This window comes from Tilletiopsis washingtonensis (genome assembly GCF_003144115.1).
Source record: "Tilletiopsis washingtonensis strain MCA 4186 unplaced genomic scaffold FA09scaffold_13, whole genome shotgun sequence".
NCBI lineage: Eukaryota > Fungi > Basidiomycota > Exobasidiomycetes > Entylomatales > Tilletiopsis > Tilletiopsis washingtonensis.
The window spans coordinates 215147-228200 of NW_020312010.1; the positions used below are offsets into that span (position 1 = coordinate 215147).

The following is a 13054-nucleotide window of genomic DNA, read 5'->3' on the forward strand; positions in this document are numbered from 1 at the left end:
ACACTCAAGCCACGGGCGGAACTCTACGACAGAGGTTCAAGATTGCCGAGTCCTCAGGAGGTCCTCAGATCTAAATGCGGCCGTGTAGGATCTGGACAGCTGCAGCTAGACACCGCTGAACAAGTCAGCAAAAGAAGGGGACACAAAGCAACAAAGCAGTCAAAAAGGAGGGGACTGGACACATGCAAGCACAGATGCCTGTCTTTGCCAGCTGCCAATGACTTGCTTGCACTGCAAGATGCCGCAGCAAGTCAGCGGACTATCCTTCAGCAGCAGAGAGGCGCCACGCACCCCAAAGCGGTCCCCAGGGCACTGATTTGGACCAAATTACCACTTGTATGACGCGGTTGTGCCGAAAGTTGGTGCCTCGACGACGCGGACAAGGCCCGCGGCCCCACACGGACAACGACCGTGCCCCTGTGGCGGCGGGGCCCCGAGGCGGCAGAATGGCATGATGCAGCACCTCTAGGCAGCATTCCTCTGTGTGCAGTGCCGCAGTTTGCCTCAGAGAAGCATGCCGAAGCGTCGCGCAAGAGAGGGGCATGTCCGCTCGCCGAGCCTCAAGGGGCCCCCTGGGCGCGTGCCGCGCGCAGGAAGAGTGCAGCGGCCGCGCTCGGGCCAGCGCATCCGAGCCACGGCTGCGCTCGCCTTTCTTCCCGCCGCCCTGAGCTGGCACTCGGCACAGTGGTGCAGTGCCGCAGCTCACACAGCTCGGCTGCATCGACTGGCGCAGTGCCGCCTCGGCCTTCGAGCAACGAGGATGCTCGCAGCGCCGGCAGCGCCCCCCAGACGGACGCGCGGGCGCTCCCCCAAGAAGAGCTAGCCATGGTCCTGTTGGCTACATAAGCAGGGCATCGCTCAGCTTCAAGCTCTTCTACCCCATCCTCTTCCTTCCCTCTCTCCCTTCCACCGTCCCTTACCCATCCGATCATCTACATCTCTCATCTCCAGCGCATTTCGCGATGCGCCTCTTCCTCCCCTTCCTCGCTCTAGCGGCGACGCTGGGTGCGCTCTCTGCGCCGCTCGATGAGCCTTCTGCGCTGCTCCTCGAGCGTGGTGGCCACCTCGGTGGTGATATCCTTGCACCCAACTCCACCGGTGGCGTATGGACACGCGGCTTCGCCAAGGCCCGCGAGCTGGTGTAAGTTGTGACCGACCGCCAGCATAGGCCTGACATCAACTGAAGCTCGACCCATGCAGCGAGCAGATGACCATCGAGGAGAAAGTGAACGTCACATCTGGATACACGGGCTTTTGTGTTGGCGTGCGTGTCCATCCCCTCTGCTCATTACCCATTCTTCACTACCCGCTTCTTGACTGACACCCAAACCTCCCGTCAAGTACACTGGTGAAGTTCCACGCCTCGGCGTAAAGCCTTTGTGCATGGCAGACGGCCCAAGCTCGGTTCGCCCCAGTCGTGGCGTGAGCCAGTTCCCGGCCGCCATCACAGCCGGTGCTACATGGTCTCGCCGTCTCATCAGCGCCCGTGCCAAGGCCATGGCTCAGGAGTTCAAGGATCGTGGCGTCAACATTGCCTTGAGCCCCGTCACGGGCTCTCCGCTCGGCCGTTCACCACTCGGAGGCAGGTATGTACCGCTCGCTCAGCCCGTCCAGCTCATCTTGCTGACACGCAGGGAAGGGACTGGGAAAACTGGTCTGCCGACTCCTACCTCTCGAGCATCGCAAGCTTCATCACTGTGCGCGACATGCAGGCCAATGGTCTGGCCTGCACAGCCAAGCATTGGCTAGGTAACGAGTGTGTATTCTTCCTGCCCGACTCTTCCCTTTCTCCCTCGCACACCAGAACTGATTCCCTCTCTCGCGCAGGCAGGAGACTCGTCGTCGCCCCTTTAATAGGAGTGAGGATAACGACTTCACGAAGGCGCCGATCGGGCAGAGTGTGGATTCGCGTCTCGACGACCGCACCACGCACGAACTCTACGCACTCTCCTTCGCCGAGGCTGTTCGCGCTGGCACGGCTTTCATCATGTCCAGCTACAACCGTCTCAACGGGACGCAGGCGTCTGCCGATGCTTTGAGTCAGAACTACATCTTGAAGGGTCGGTCCGGCGTCTGATTGCAAGGGAACATAGCTCACACCAGCGCTCCCAGACATGCTCAACTTCCACGGCTCGGTGATGAGCGACTGGGTTAGTGCGGCGAAGGGAGAAAGGGAGAGCGTTTCGTCAAGCCCGCATGGCCCCTGCTGACAGCAACTTGGCAGGGCGGAACTCACTCGAACGACGCGTACAACGGAGGCATGGACATTTCCATGCCGGGCAACTCGTATGGTGGCCTGTTCGGGAACTTCGGGGGGGCTAGCCTCCTCGCCGACATCAAAGCGGGCAGAGTCCCCGAGTGGCGCATCCATGACGCGGCGATTCGCACTCTCGCCCCCATCCTCGAGCTCCAAGGGGACCAGCAGTGGCCCGAAGTCTCTTTCGACGTGCGCGACACCACTCGATCGCTTTACCCGAGCGTGCGCAAGCCCGAAACGGCCGACCTCATCCGTGAGATCGGCGAAGAGGCGGTGGTGCTCCTACACAACAACCGCTCCGCCGGCCTCGGTCTGCCGCTCAAGCCGCGTCATGTCCTTCGAAGCCTCGCCCTGCTCGGCGAAGGCGCGTTCGACAAGCCCACTGGATGGACCGTGAGTGTTTTCACTCTGGCATTCCAGAGCTCGACTGACCTCCTTGTCGTCTAGTCTTGCGGCCAAGGCGGCGGCTCGTGCTCGGAGTACTCGAAGAATGGCACGCTCACCATGGGAGGAGGCTCCGGGTGGGGCATTCCCAGCTACATCCTCTCCGGTGCAGCCGTGATGCAGCACGAAGCTCGCCGTGGAGCCTTCGACATCAACTTGGACGCTTCGGACGGCTACATGAACCTCAGCAACTTCCGCATGCAGGCGCGTGCTTCGGAAGCGGCCCTCGTCTTCGTCAACGCCTGGTCTACGGAGGGCAATGACAGGCCGAACATCACGCTCTTCGGTGGAGGCGACCGACTTGTCAAGGCGGCTGCGAGTGAGTGCAACAACACGATCGTGGTGATCAACTCGGGCGGCGTCGTTCTCGTTGAGGACTGGATCAAGCACGAGAACGTCACGGCCGTCCTCTATGCGGGTTTTCCCGGCCAAGAAGGCGCTGGCGCCCTCCCAGCCATTCTCTTCGGCGACAAATCACCGAGCGGCAAGCTTCCGTTCACTTGGGGTCGCAGCCTCGACCAGTACCTGCCCAACTCGATCGCGCGCGTGCCTGACATCGCTCCGGTCGCCAACTTCGACGAGGGGTGAGTGAGCCGTAGCGCACAGGCAGCGCAATGCTCACCTTGCTTCCTCCCTTAGAACGCTCGGCGGCGACTGGCACTGGTTCGAGTACAAGAACGCAACTCCTCGCTACGCCTTCGGCCACGGTCTGTCTTGTGAGTCCCGCCTCTCCAGGGCCACACACATGCGCCGAGCTGACGCTCCGCAAGACACGACTTTCGAGATCAGCGGCGTCACTGTGGCCGATTCCTACGCGCCCGACACCACGTCGATCCAGAAGACCAACGAGAAGTGCGCGGCTTCGAGAAGGTCCTGCTGCAGCCCGGCGAGACGCAGACGGTCACGTTCCCGCTGCGCCGCAAGGACCTCAGCGTCTGGAGCACCGATAACCAGAATTGGATGCTCCTCTCCGGCGACTACCACTTCGGCGTCGGCGGCAGCAGCGACAATGCGCCCGTCGCCGCGAGCTTCTCGTTCTGAGAGCTGCGCGACAGGCTCGATGAGCGAGGTCTCGAGCTGGCTCTCGACCGCAGCGCGACGCCGTCCGGCCAGCGCATCGCCGCACCCGACATTTCCCTTCCCGACCCTCTTCCCGTCTCGACCCGCCTCGTTCCGACTCGGCCCGTCGCTTTCCGGCCTGGCACGTCTCTCCAGACGTACCGCGCCGCCTCGACTGCGAATCCCGTCCCTGTGCCCCGTCTCGTCCCGTCTCGGCCCCGACCCAGTCCTCGGATGGTCCCGCCGTCGGAACACTGCACCTGAGCGGCAGCCGTCCGCGGCTCGCTTGCTCTGTGCTACGTCCTGAAATGCTACTGCCTTCGCCGTGCTGCTCTGCGTGATCGTCTGCTTGCTCTCGATGGATGAAGAGAAGACGGTGGCTCGATGCTCGCCAGAGCGGGAAGATGTCGCTGCCGGCACTCGGGCGAGCGCCAAAGGCTCGCGCTGCCCGAGTTCCGCGCTGCACACTTCCTCAAGCTGGCCTGCCCTCTCGCCGCTTGCCTCCCACCTCCACACCCTCAAGCAATGCCGCTGCGCCTGCTGCGTCTCGCGCCATTGCGCGCTGCAGCCGCACGGCGCTGCGTCTCGACCTTCGCGGCGCCGACGCACTCGTGCGGCGCCCTGCGTGCCTCGCATGAAGGGCAGCGCGTCGTGCTCGCCGGCTGGCTGCTGCCGGCAAAGAGGCGGGCGCGCGAGGACCTGGCGTTCCGCGTGCTGCGCGATGCAGACGGAGACACGCAGCTCGTGCTCAGAGGCAACATCGAGGAGAAGGACTTGATGAATGAGAGGGCGCAGAGCGTGCTGTGCGTAGAGGGTGTGGTGCGGGCCCGCGGAGAGGGGCGCGAGAATGAGGTGAGTCGCAGCGCTGAAGGGGTCAGGACTGGCAGAGCAGGGGCGAGACGATGAGGGGCAGGATCAAGGCAGAGGCGAGGCGTTGAAGGGTAGGAGCGAGCGCTCTTGCAATGATTCTGCGCTTGGGCCGGGCAGTACTGCCGTCGCTGACCCACGCACAGCACATGGCCACCGGCGCAGTCGACGTCGAGGTCGAGTCGTACACGCTGCTCAACGCCGCCAGCGAGCTGCCATTCGAACCGTCCTACGGGTTCGAGCGCGGCTTGGTGAGTCAGGCTGACTGCCGTACAAATGCAAGGCCCCTTACTCACGCCTCTTGCCAGCCAGCACGCGAGGAGCTGCGGCTGCCGCACCGCTTCCTCGACCTGCGCCGGCCAAAGCTCACAAACAACCTGCAGCTGCGCAGCCGCGTGACGCACGCCGCACGCTGCTTCTTGCACGACGCTGGGTTCGCCGAAGTGGATACTCCCGTCCTGCTGCGCTCGACGCCCGAGGGCGCCCGCGAGTTCCTCGTGCCGACGCGCGTGGGCGCCGACGAGGCACCGGCGTTCTACGCGCTGCAGCAGAGTCCACAGCAGCCCAAGCAGCTCCTGATCGCCTCGGGCGCTACACAGCGCTACTTTCAGCTGGCGCGCTGCTTCCGTGACGAAGACGGCCGCAAGGACCGCCAGCCTGAGTTCACGCAGCTGGACATTGAGATGGCCTTCGTGCAGGGCGCGCCGCGAACAGTCACAGACAAGTGGCGCATGGGAGGCGAAGAGGTGCGCAACGTCGTCGAGGGCGTAGTGCGTCGCATGTGGACCGAGGGCCGCGGCGAGGAGCTGCCGGAGCGCTTCGACGTCATGCCGTATCAGGAAGCCATGGCGCGCGTGAGTACAGCGGGGGACGCATGCCTTGCGCTCTGCCTGACGTCGCCCGCAGTTCGGCTCGGACAAGCCAGACCTGCGCTTCGGCCTCGAGGTGAGCTGCACGCTCGACGTCGCCTCTGCCACGCTCACGCCTCGGCGCAGATTTGCCCAATCTCGCACGTGCTGTATCCTGCGAGCGCGGCCAGCAGCAGCGCTCCGCCGAGCAGCATCGTTGAGGTGCTACACTACACGCCGGGCCCGGACGGGCAGCTCAACAAGAAGGCGATACAGCAGCTGCTGGGCGACAAGGAGCGCGCGGCCGAGGTGAGTCACACACTACATCGCTCCACACGCTGTGTTGACGCGCTGCGCAGGTCGAAGTCTTCAAGGCAACGTCGGATCTCTCCGCGCTGCTGCTCACAAAGAGCAGACATGTGCGCGAGTACCTCGCCGAGCAGCACATCGCAGCGGACGAGGTGCCGCGCGAGCAGCTGGCCAAGGCTCTCAGCGCAGCCGCCGATGCCGGCCGCCTCTCCGCTGAGGAGACCTCGGCAACTATGGCGGCTCTACTTGAGCAGCAGAGCCCCGCTCCCGCGATTATCGCAACGCGAGAGATCCCGCCCCATATGGCGACTGAGGAGGCCCCTCGCGCACCAGCCAAAGAGGCGTCCCCTGCGTTCCTGTTCGTGGCGCGCCGACCAGCACGCGCCGACGGCGGGAGCACATTGCTCGGCGACCTGCGCTTGCGTCTAGCGCAGGAGCTGGAACACCGAGAAGGCGGCTTTGCTCGCTCACCTCGGCCGCACTTCGTGTGGATCACCGAGTTTCCGCTCTTCACGCGCGCCGACGACGACAAGGCGCACCTGGCGCGCGGCCGCTGGTCCAGCACGCATCATCCGTTCACTGCGCCGATGGCTGAGGATGTGGAGCTGCTGGGCTCGCGCGATGCGCCGGCTAGCGATGAGCAGCTCGCGCAGATCCGAGGACAGCACTACGATCTCGTCCTCAATGGCCAGGAGGTGGGCGGCGGCAGCGTGCGGATACACGGCGCGGACATGCAGGAGCATGTCATGCGCAACGTCCTGCGGGTGAGGCCGAGCAAGCAGAGACTGCCGCGACATCGGCTGATCCCCCTTTCTCCAGCTCACTGACGAGGAGGTCGGACGCTTCGGCCACCTGCTGCACGCGCTGCGCTGCGGCGCACCACCGCACGCAGGCCTTGCCATCGGTACGTCCCCACGCTCCGCAAATGCTTGCCATCTGCTCACCCAGCATAGGCATGGATCGCTTCATGGCCATCATCTGCGACGCCTGGTCCATCCGCGACGTCATCGCCTTTCCCAAGAGCGCCGGCGGCAGTGATCTCCTCTTCCGCAGCCCCGCCGCAGCAGCCGCCAGCGCCGCCGAGGAGGCCGACGTGCTGGCGCAGTACGGCCTGCGGCGGACATGACAATGGCACGCATCTGCCACAGTAGCATCTGTCGCATTGCAGACGAGTCTACTTTTTACGCGCCGAGCGCCTTGAGGATGGCCTCCTCGCACTGCGTCGTCGTGGCGCTGCCGTGCAGGTCGGGCGTGAGGTACTTGCCCTCGCGCAGCACGTCGTCGACGGCCTTGTAGATCTTGAGCGCCGGCTCGGGGTAGCCCTGCGGACAGAGGCATCAGAACCCACCGCACCTGACCTGCTTTCTGCTCACTCACCATGTACTCGAGCAGCAGCGCGGCAGAGCGGATCGAGGCAATCGGGTTGGCCTTGTTCTGGCCGGCAATGTCGGGCGCCGAGCCGTGCACCGGCTCGCCCATGAAGAACGTGTCGCCGGCGTTGACCGAGGCAACGACACCGAGCGAGCCGACAAGGGCAGCGGCGCCGTCGGAGATGATGTCGCCGTACAGGTTGGGCGCGACCACCACGTCGAACACGTGCGGCTCGCGGAACAGGCGGTACACCATGCTGTCGACGAGCTGCTCGTCCATCGTCACGTTGGCGTAGCGGCCGGGACCACCAGCCGAGCGTGCGTCCTTCTCGTACACGGCGCGCACCGACGTGCGGAAGAGGCCGTCGGTGACGGAGAGCACGTTGGACTTGTGGCACACCGTCACCTTGGCCGTGGCGGCGTTGCCGCTCGTCGTGGCGCCCGTCTTCTCGCGCATCGACTGACGCGCAAGCGCCACCTCAAAGGCCTTGCGGCCAATGCGCGTGGAGGCCTTCTCGCTGATCTGCCGGATGGCACGAGCCACCTGGCCCTCGGGCGTCGACTCGGACGTCTCGGACTTGACGTACTGTGCAAGGCATGAGCGCCGCCTGCGCTGCCCATGCTGCACGTCTCACTCACCAGGCACTCGGTGTTCTCGCGCACAATCACCGTGTCGACCCACTTCTCGTCGTCCTTGGTGCCGCGCACGCCGATCACGGGGCGGATGTTGGCGTAGAGGTCGAGCTCCTTGCGCAGGCGCACAATGGGCGAGCTGTAGCCCTCGACCTTGTGGCTGGGCGAGCTGACGCTGCCAAACATGGCGCCGTCGCACTCCTCCTTGAGCGCGCGGATCGTCTCGTCGGGCAGCGCACTGCCCGTCTTCTGGAAGTGCTCGAAGCCGGCGGCCAGCTGCAGGAACTCAAACTTGGGCGCGCCCGGCGTGTTCTGCAGCACGCGCTGCGCACACGGCAGCACCTCGCGCCCGATGCCGTCGGCAGGCATCATGCCGAGGCGGATCGCCGAGCCGGCCTTGCGCACGATGGCAGCTGCGGTGTTGGTCATGATGTCGGGGGGAGGAGTGGTGGTGGAAGCGCAATCAGATCCGGGCGCCGCCGCGGCGAGAAGATCCAGGCGCGAGCTCGAGGGTGCAACCCGCTGCTCCCACAGCGCTGTTGCCCGCTTTCCGCCGCGCCGCCTCGCCCGGGCGCGCCGAATGTTCCTGTTCTCAGGCCACGGCGCCCAGGCCACTCCCCTGGCACGGACGCCGAGCTCGCTGCCCTCTCCTCCACCACAGCAAGCAGCCTCGCACGATCAGAGCACAGCATGGCCGAGCACGCAGCGTCCAGCTCGGCAGCGGCAGTCGAGGCGGCAGCCGGCGCGCTGTGCAGTGCACCAGGAGCCGATCTACGACCAGGCGCCGCTCCCGTGCGCCCGCTGCAGCCGGCATCCATCGCTTCGTCGTCGGCACAGGCCGCACTCGACGCTCCCATGATGCCTGGAGACGGCCCGCACGACTGCGACTCGTCCGGACTGGAGCTGCTCGAAAATGCTGCCGAAGAGGTGCGGCCTAGAGGCTGCCCTCGGCGCCTGCTTGCTCACTCACGTCTCGCGCAGGAGTGCGAGGAGGAAGGCGACGACGAGGCGGCTGCTTTCTACGAGCAAGGTGCGGGCTTTACGCCTCTGACTGACAGTATCGTCGCTGATCACGCTCATTCTCTCAAGCGTGCGTGCTGTATCCCGACGAGCAGCTGGAAGAGATGCTTTACACCCTGCGAGAGCGCGGCTTCCTGCACTTCATCCGCACCTACGTCCGGCCCGACGTGTCTGTGCGCGCTATCCAGCTGCTGCTCGTCCGGTTGGGCTCCCTGCTGGTAGGTACATCCAGTCTGCCGCAGGATCAGGATGCTGATGCCGTTCATCGCTGCAGCCGCGCAACGTCCGCGAAGACGCCGAGCGGCCATTAGTGCTCGGCGTGCTGCGAGCCGTGCTGATGCGCATCCTGCGTCGGCGCGAGAAGCTGCCGCAGTACAACAGCGTCGATGATGCCGTGGCGCTGCTTCGTCGCTCTCGCCGCATCGTAGTCCTCTCCGGCGCCGGCATCTCCGTCAGCTGCGGCATTCCTGACTTTCGCTCCAAGGTGAGCACTCTCTTTGCCGCGTCTTGACCTCCTTACTGATCCAGGCGCAGGACGGCATCTATGCGACTCTCATGCGCGAGGGCAAGTATGACCTAGCAGATCCTCAAGAGGTCAGTCCATCTGTGGCTAGCCCTCTCACTCTGCGCTGACGGCGGCGCGCCAGATGTTCGACAAGGAGTACTTCATGTCCGACCCCGCGTGCTTCTTCAGCTTCGCGCACCGTATCTTTCCCTCTAACTTCACGCCCTCGCCGACGCATCGCTTCATCAAGCTGCTCGAGGAGCGCGACGTGCTGCTGCGCGACTATACCCAGAACATCGACACGCTCGAACAGCAGGCTGGCGTGCGTTGCTCCCTGCCGCCTTCGCGCTGTGGGATCCTGACAGTGCTGCTCATAGATCACTCGCGTGCTAAACTGCCACGGCTCATTCGCCGAAGCGAGCTGCACGAACCCGCTGTGCGGCTACTCAGTCGCGGGCAGCGCGATCAAAGAGGACATCTTTGCGCAGCGCGTGCCGTACTGTCCTCGCTGTCATGCACCTGCGCCGCCAAAGGCCAAGGCGAAAGCGAAAGGCAAGAGCAAGGGCGGCTGGAACGATAACGACAGCGACTCGGACGAGGCTGAGCGCGATGCAAGACCGGCTGGGTGGGGGGTGCTCAAGGTGAGCCGCCCGTGTCGCGCTCACGAGCGCTTGCCTGACGCCGCCTCTCAGCCAGACATCGTCTTCTTCGGCGAGAAGCTGAGCGACAAATTCGACCGCTGTGAGTGCCGAGAGCTCGTGGCGAATGACGCCCCACTGACGCTTCCTCACACGCAGGCCTGTTCGAGGATCGCGAGTCCGTCGATCTCGTCATCATCGTCGGCACGGCGCTCAAGGTGGCGCCAGTCTCCGAGCTCATCGGACACATGCCGCACAGCGTGCCTGTGCTGCTCATCAACCGCACGCCTGTGCTGCACATCCAGTCTGACATTCAGCTGCTCGGTGGTGAGGCCGGCGCACAGGAGGCACGCCTCTTTTGCCCTTTTCGCTGATGCGGCGATGCAGATGCGGATGTCATCGTGCAGTACCTCTGTCAGCGCTTAGGCTGGACATTGCCTGCCGCGCCGACGGGAACGGTCGCGTCTGCGAGTCAGAGCAACGTCGACATAGCGAGATTGGACATCGAGCCGCAAGAGAGCGTGCGGTGAGCACGGCGCGCTCGTCCCTCGTGCGCTTTCCTGCTGAAAACCAGCCGCAGGCCGCACATGTGGCTCTTTCCCGGCGCGGACCTGACTTCGCTACAAGGCCCACCTGGCCCATCGTCGCCGACCGACTCGGCAGACTCGTCTGCTTCATCTGCACAGCCGCTCACGCAGGAGCCCAAGCAGGCGACGCAGACACAGACCGACACCCAGACACAGACGCAGACGCAGCCCGAGGCGCTCGATGCCGAAGCGCCCGGCGCGCTGAAACGAGGCGCCTCACCTGATGCTGGCGGCGATGCCGCTGATCCAAAGCGCGCACGCATGCTTGGCTGAAATGACATCTCATAGAGCCCAACAGACAGCCGCGCACGACGAGGCTGTCTACTTGCGGCCTCCCGTCTTGCCGCCTCCGCGTCCACCGCGTCCGGCAGTGCCGCCGCCGCGGCTCTTGCCAGCGCCAAAGGACGCCTTGCCCTCGAAGCCCGGGCGAGCCTTTGTGCCCTTCTTGCCGCCACCGCCGGCCGCTCCGCCCTTCTTCTTGCCGCCCGTGCGCTCCTTGCGCGCCGCCAGATTGTCGGTGCGCTTCTTGATGCGCTGCTCCGTCTTCTTTTGCAGGTCGCGTGCGCGGTCGCCCCTAACGGTGAGAGGGAAGGGTCAGCAGAGCACTTCACAAGCACTGCAGACGCAACGCACCACTCCTTTGCACTCTTGCTCTTCTCCTTCTCCTTGCGCTTCACTGCCTTCTTCAGCAGGCCCTCGTCATCGCGCAGCTTGACGCCCTCCGCCGCGGCTTCAGCACGGCTCCAGCGCTCAGCCTCCTTCTTCTCCTTTGCGCGTGCCTCGGCGTCCGCGTCAGGGCCCTTTGCCTCGAGCTTCTCCGCACGCTTGGCCTCGCGAGCCTTGCGCGCCTCGAGCACGGCCAGTGCGGCCTTGGGGTCGGCAGGCATGGCGTGGCGACTCTTCTTGTCCGTGTGTGCGTCGGCTGCAAACTTGAGCTTCGAGAATGTCACGTCGGTGCCCGACGGATCGTCTGAGCGACCGCTGCCACCTGCGCGTGCAGCACCGCCGTGCCGGCCGTCCGAGACGAGCAGCGCCGGCGCACGCGTCGGCGCACTCGTGGCGCCTGCGCCCTTCGTAGCGCCAGGCGCAAGCTTGGCGGCGTTCTTGTCCGGCTTGGGCGTGCCCGCGGCCCGACGAGCCTCCTTGCGCTCGCGGCGACGGCGATCGCGCATCTCACCACGCTTGCGCCGCCGCTCCTCGAGTAGCTCGTCCTTGCTGCCCGCCAGACTCTCGCCATCATCCGCCTCGCCATCATCCAGCGCTGCACTGCTGGCGCCCGCAACGACGCCCGCGCGTGCGCCGAGCGGCGTCTGGTTGGAGCCAGTGATGCCAGGAGCACGCCGCTTGGCCTGCAGCACACCGATGCGCGCATGCAGCTTCGCCCGCAGCTCGGTGATGCTGCTTGCGCCGTCTTGCACCGGTGCGGCCGCAGCCGCGGGCCGGGCATCCGTCTCCATGTCCGAGTCGACCATGTCTTCGTCTGTGTCGCCTGCATGCTCCGAGCCTGCGTCGGCCTCGTCGTCGTCGTCCGACCCCTCGCCGCCCAGCTCCGAGCCGGAGAAGGAGACGTCGTCGTCCGCAGCTGCTGCCCGTGCCGCAGCAATGGCAGCGCGCTCGGCCTGCAGCTCCGGGATGGATTTTTGGTTGGCCGGGTCGAGCTGCGGAGAGTCCGGCGTGAGCAGGTGCACTACGACAGGAGAGGCGCAAGTTGCACGTCCACGACAGCGCTCCGCCACTCGACGAGCGCAGCCTGTCCGCCCAGCCCACTAGCTTCGCAGCGCCGCCACTCTTTCCAGCCTTACGCTCTGCCATCGCAAGCCACTGCGCCAGACGCACCTTTGCCCGCTTGCCCTCTCTCGCCTTCTCCTTCTTGCGTGCGCTCTCGAGCTCCTTGTCCTTCTTCTTCTTGTTCTTCATGAACTTTGCGCCCGGCCCGCTCTCAGCGTTTGCCGCCTCCTCGTCGAGCAGCGCATCGTCGGCGGGGCCGAGGTAGAGGTTGGCAGGCAGAAGCGAGAGCAGCATGCTGAAGGCGCCGTCGTGCGCCAGCAGTGCATCCTGCAGAGTCGGCGTGAGTTGCGGGTCATGCTGGGCGGGTTGGCTGAGGCACGCACATGGTAGGGACCCTTGGCAGCAGCGGCAGCGGCAGGTGCGCCCGAGGCACTGTCGGCGGACGTCGAGGTGCGCCGCCGCTTTGCCGGCGCAGACGAGGAAGAGGGTGCGGCGGCCGACGTGCTGGCGGCCGGCGCTGCGGCCGCAGCAGCGGCAGGCGCCTTTGCGCGAGGCGTGCTCTTGGCCATGCTGGAGAGCACTCGGGCGCGTGGCACACTAGGAGACGGCTGCTGGAAGAGCGGCGGAAGAGAGGCGCAGAGAGATGGAGCAAGAGGTGCAGAAGACCGAGGAAAGGAGAGTGGCTGCGACGGCGGTGAGATGCGGGGAGCGAGGTGTAAGAGGCAGGCTGGGAAGAAGCAGCAAGCGCATCACGGCGCGCGCGATGCAGAGCAGACAGCCGCCACGGCC

The 13054-nt window shown here is 65.4% G+C and overlaps 5 protein-coding genes across 5 annotated transcripts; 3 read left to right on the plus strand and 2 right to left on the minus strand.

Moving 5' to 3' along the window:
* Nucleotides 1-962: 962 nt before the first annotated feature.
* On the plus strand, nucleotides 963-3742 carry FA09DRAFT_334541 (glycoside hydrolase; the record flags this gene model as incomplete). Its single annotated transcript, XM_025743737.1, has 11 exons — nucleotides 963-1141; nucleotides 1201-1264; nucleotides 1342-1586; nucleotides 1640-1756; nucleotides 1828-2060; nucleotides 2113-2150; nucleotides 2225-2650; nucleotides 2705-3285; nucleotides 3341-3417; nucleotides 3457-3500; nucleotides 3572-3742. 11 exons carry the CDS (start codon nucleotides 963-965, stop codon nucleotides 3740-3742), a joined length of 2175 nt encoding a protein of 724 aa, XP_025597619.1.
* A 533-nt stretch (nucleotides 3743-4275) lies between these two features.
* On the plus strand, nucleotides 4276-6959 carry FA09DRAFT_330504 (hypothetical protein). The gene is made up of 8 exons (XM_025742629.1): nucleotides 4276-4612; nucleotides 4774-4878; nucleotides 4936-5481; nucleotides 5534-5572; nucleotides 5623-5784; nucleotides 5835-6548; nucleotides 6604-6688; nucleotides 6738-6959. Exons 1-8 carry the CDS (start codon nucleotides 4286-4288, stop codon nucleotides 6908-6910), a joined length of 2151 nt encoding a protein of 716 aa, XP_025597620.1. The 5' UTR covers nucleotides 4276-4285; the 3' UTR covers nucleotides 6911-6959.
* Nucleotides 6800-8261, minus strand: FA09DRAFT_330506 (Isocitrate/isopropylmalate dehydrogenase). Its single transcript, XM_025742630.1, has 3 exons — nucleotides 7794-8261; nucleotides 7162-7740; nucleotides 6800-7106 (listed from the first exon to the last, which is right to left on the minus strand). Exons 1-3 carry the CDS (start codon nucleotides 8214-8216, stop codon nucleotides 6966-6968), a joined length of 1143 nt encoding a protein of 380 aa, XP_025597621.1. The 5' UTR covers nucleotides 8217-8261; the 3' UTR covers nucleotides 6800-6965.
* Nucleotides 8262-8351: 90 nt separating this feature from the next.
* FA09DRAFT_330507 (SIR2-domain-containing protein) lies at nucleotides 8352-10614 on the plus strand. The gene is made up of 10 exons (XM_025742631.1): nucleotides 8352-8714; nucleotides 8769-8817; nucleotides 8877-9025; nucleotides 9082-9291; nucleotides 9342-9401; nucleotides 9455-9634; nucleotides 9690-9953; nucleotides 10005-10053; nucleotides 10110-10277; nucleotides 10338-10614. Exons 1-10 carry the CDS (start codon nucleotides 8478-8480, stop codon nucleotides 10478-10480), a joined length of 1509 nt encoding a protein of 502 aa, XP_025597622.1. The 5' UTR covers nucleotides 8352-8477; the 3' UTR covers nucleotides 10481-10614.
* A 189-nt stretch (nucleotides 10615-10803) lies between these two features.
* FA09DRAFT_330509 (hypothetical protein) lies at nucleotides 10804-12989 on the minus strand. The gene is made up of 4 exons (XM_025742632.1): nucleotides 12649-12989; nucleotides 12374-12592; nucleotides 11171-12195; nucleotides 10804-11111 (listed from the first exon to the last, which is right to left on the minus strand). Exons 1-4 carry the CDS (start codon nucleotides 12832-12834, stop codon nucleotides 10859-10861), a joined length of 1683 nt encoding a protein of 560 aa, XP_025597623.1. The 5' UTR covers nucleotides 12835-12989; the 3' UTR covers nucleotides 10804-10858.
* Nucleotides 12990-13054: the final 65 nt, after the last annotated feature.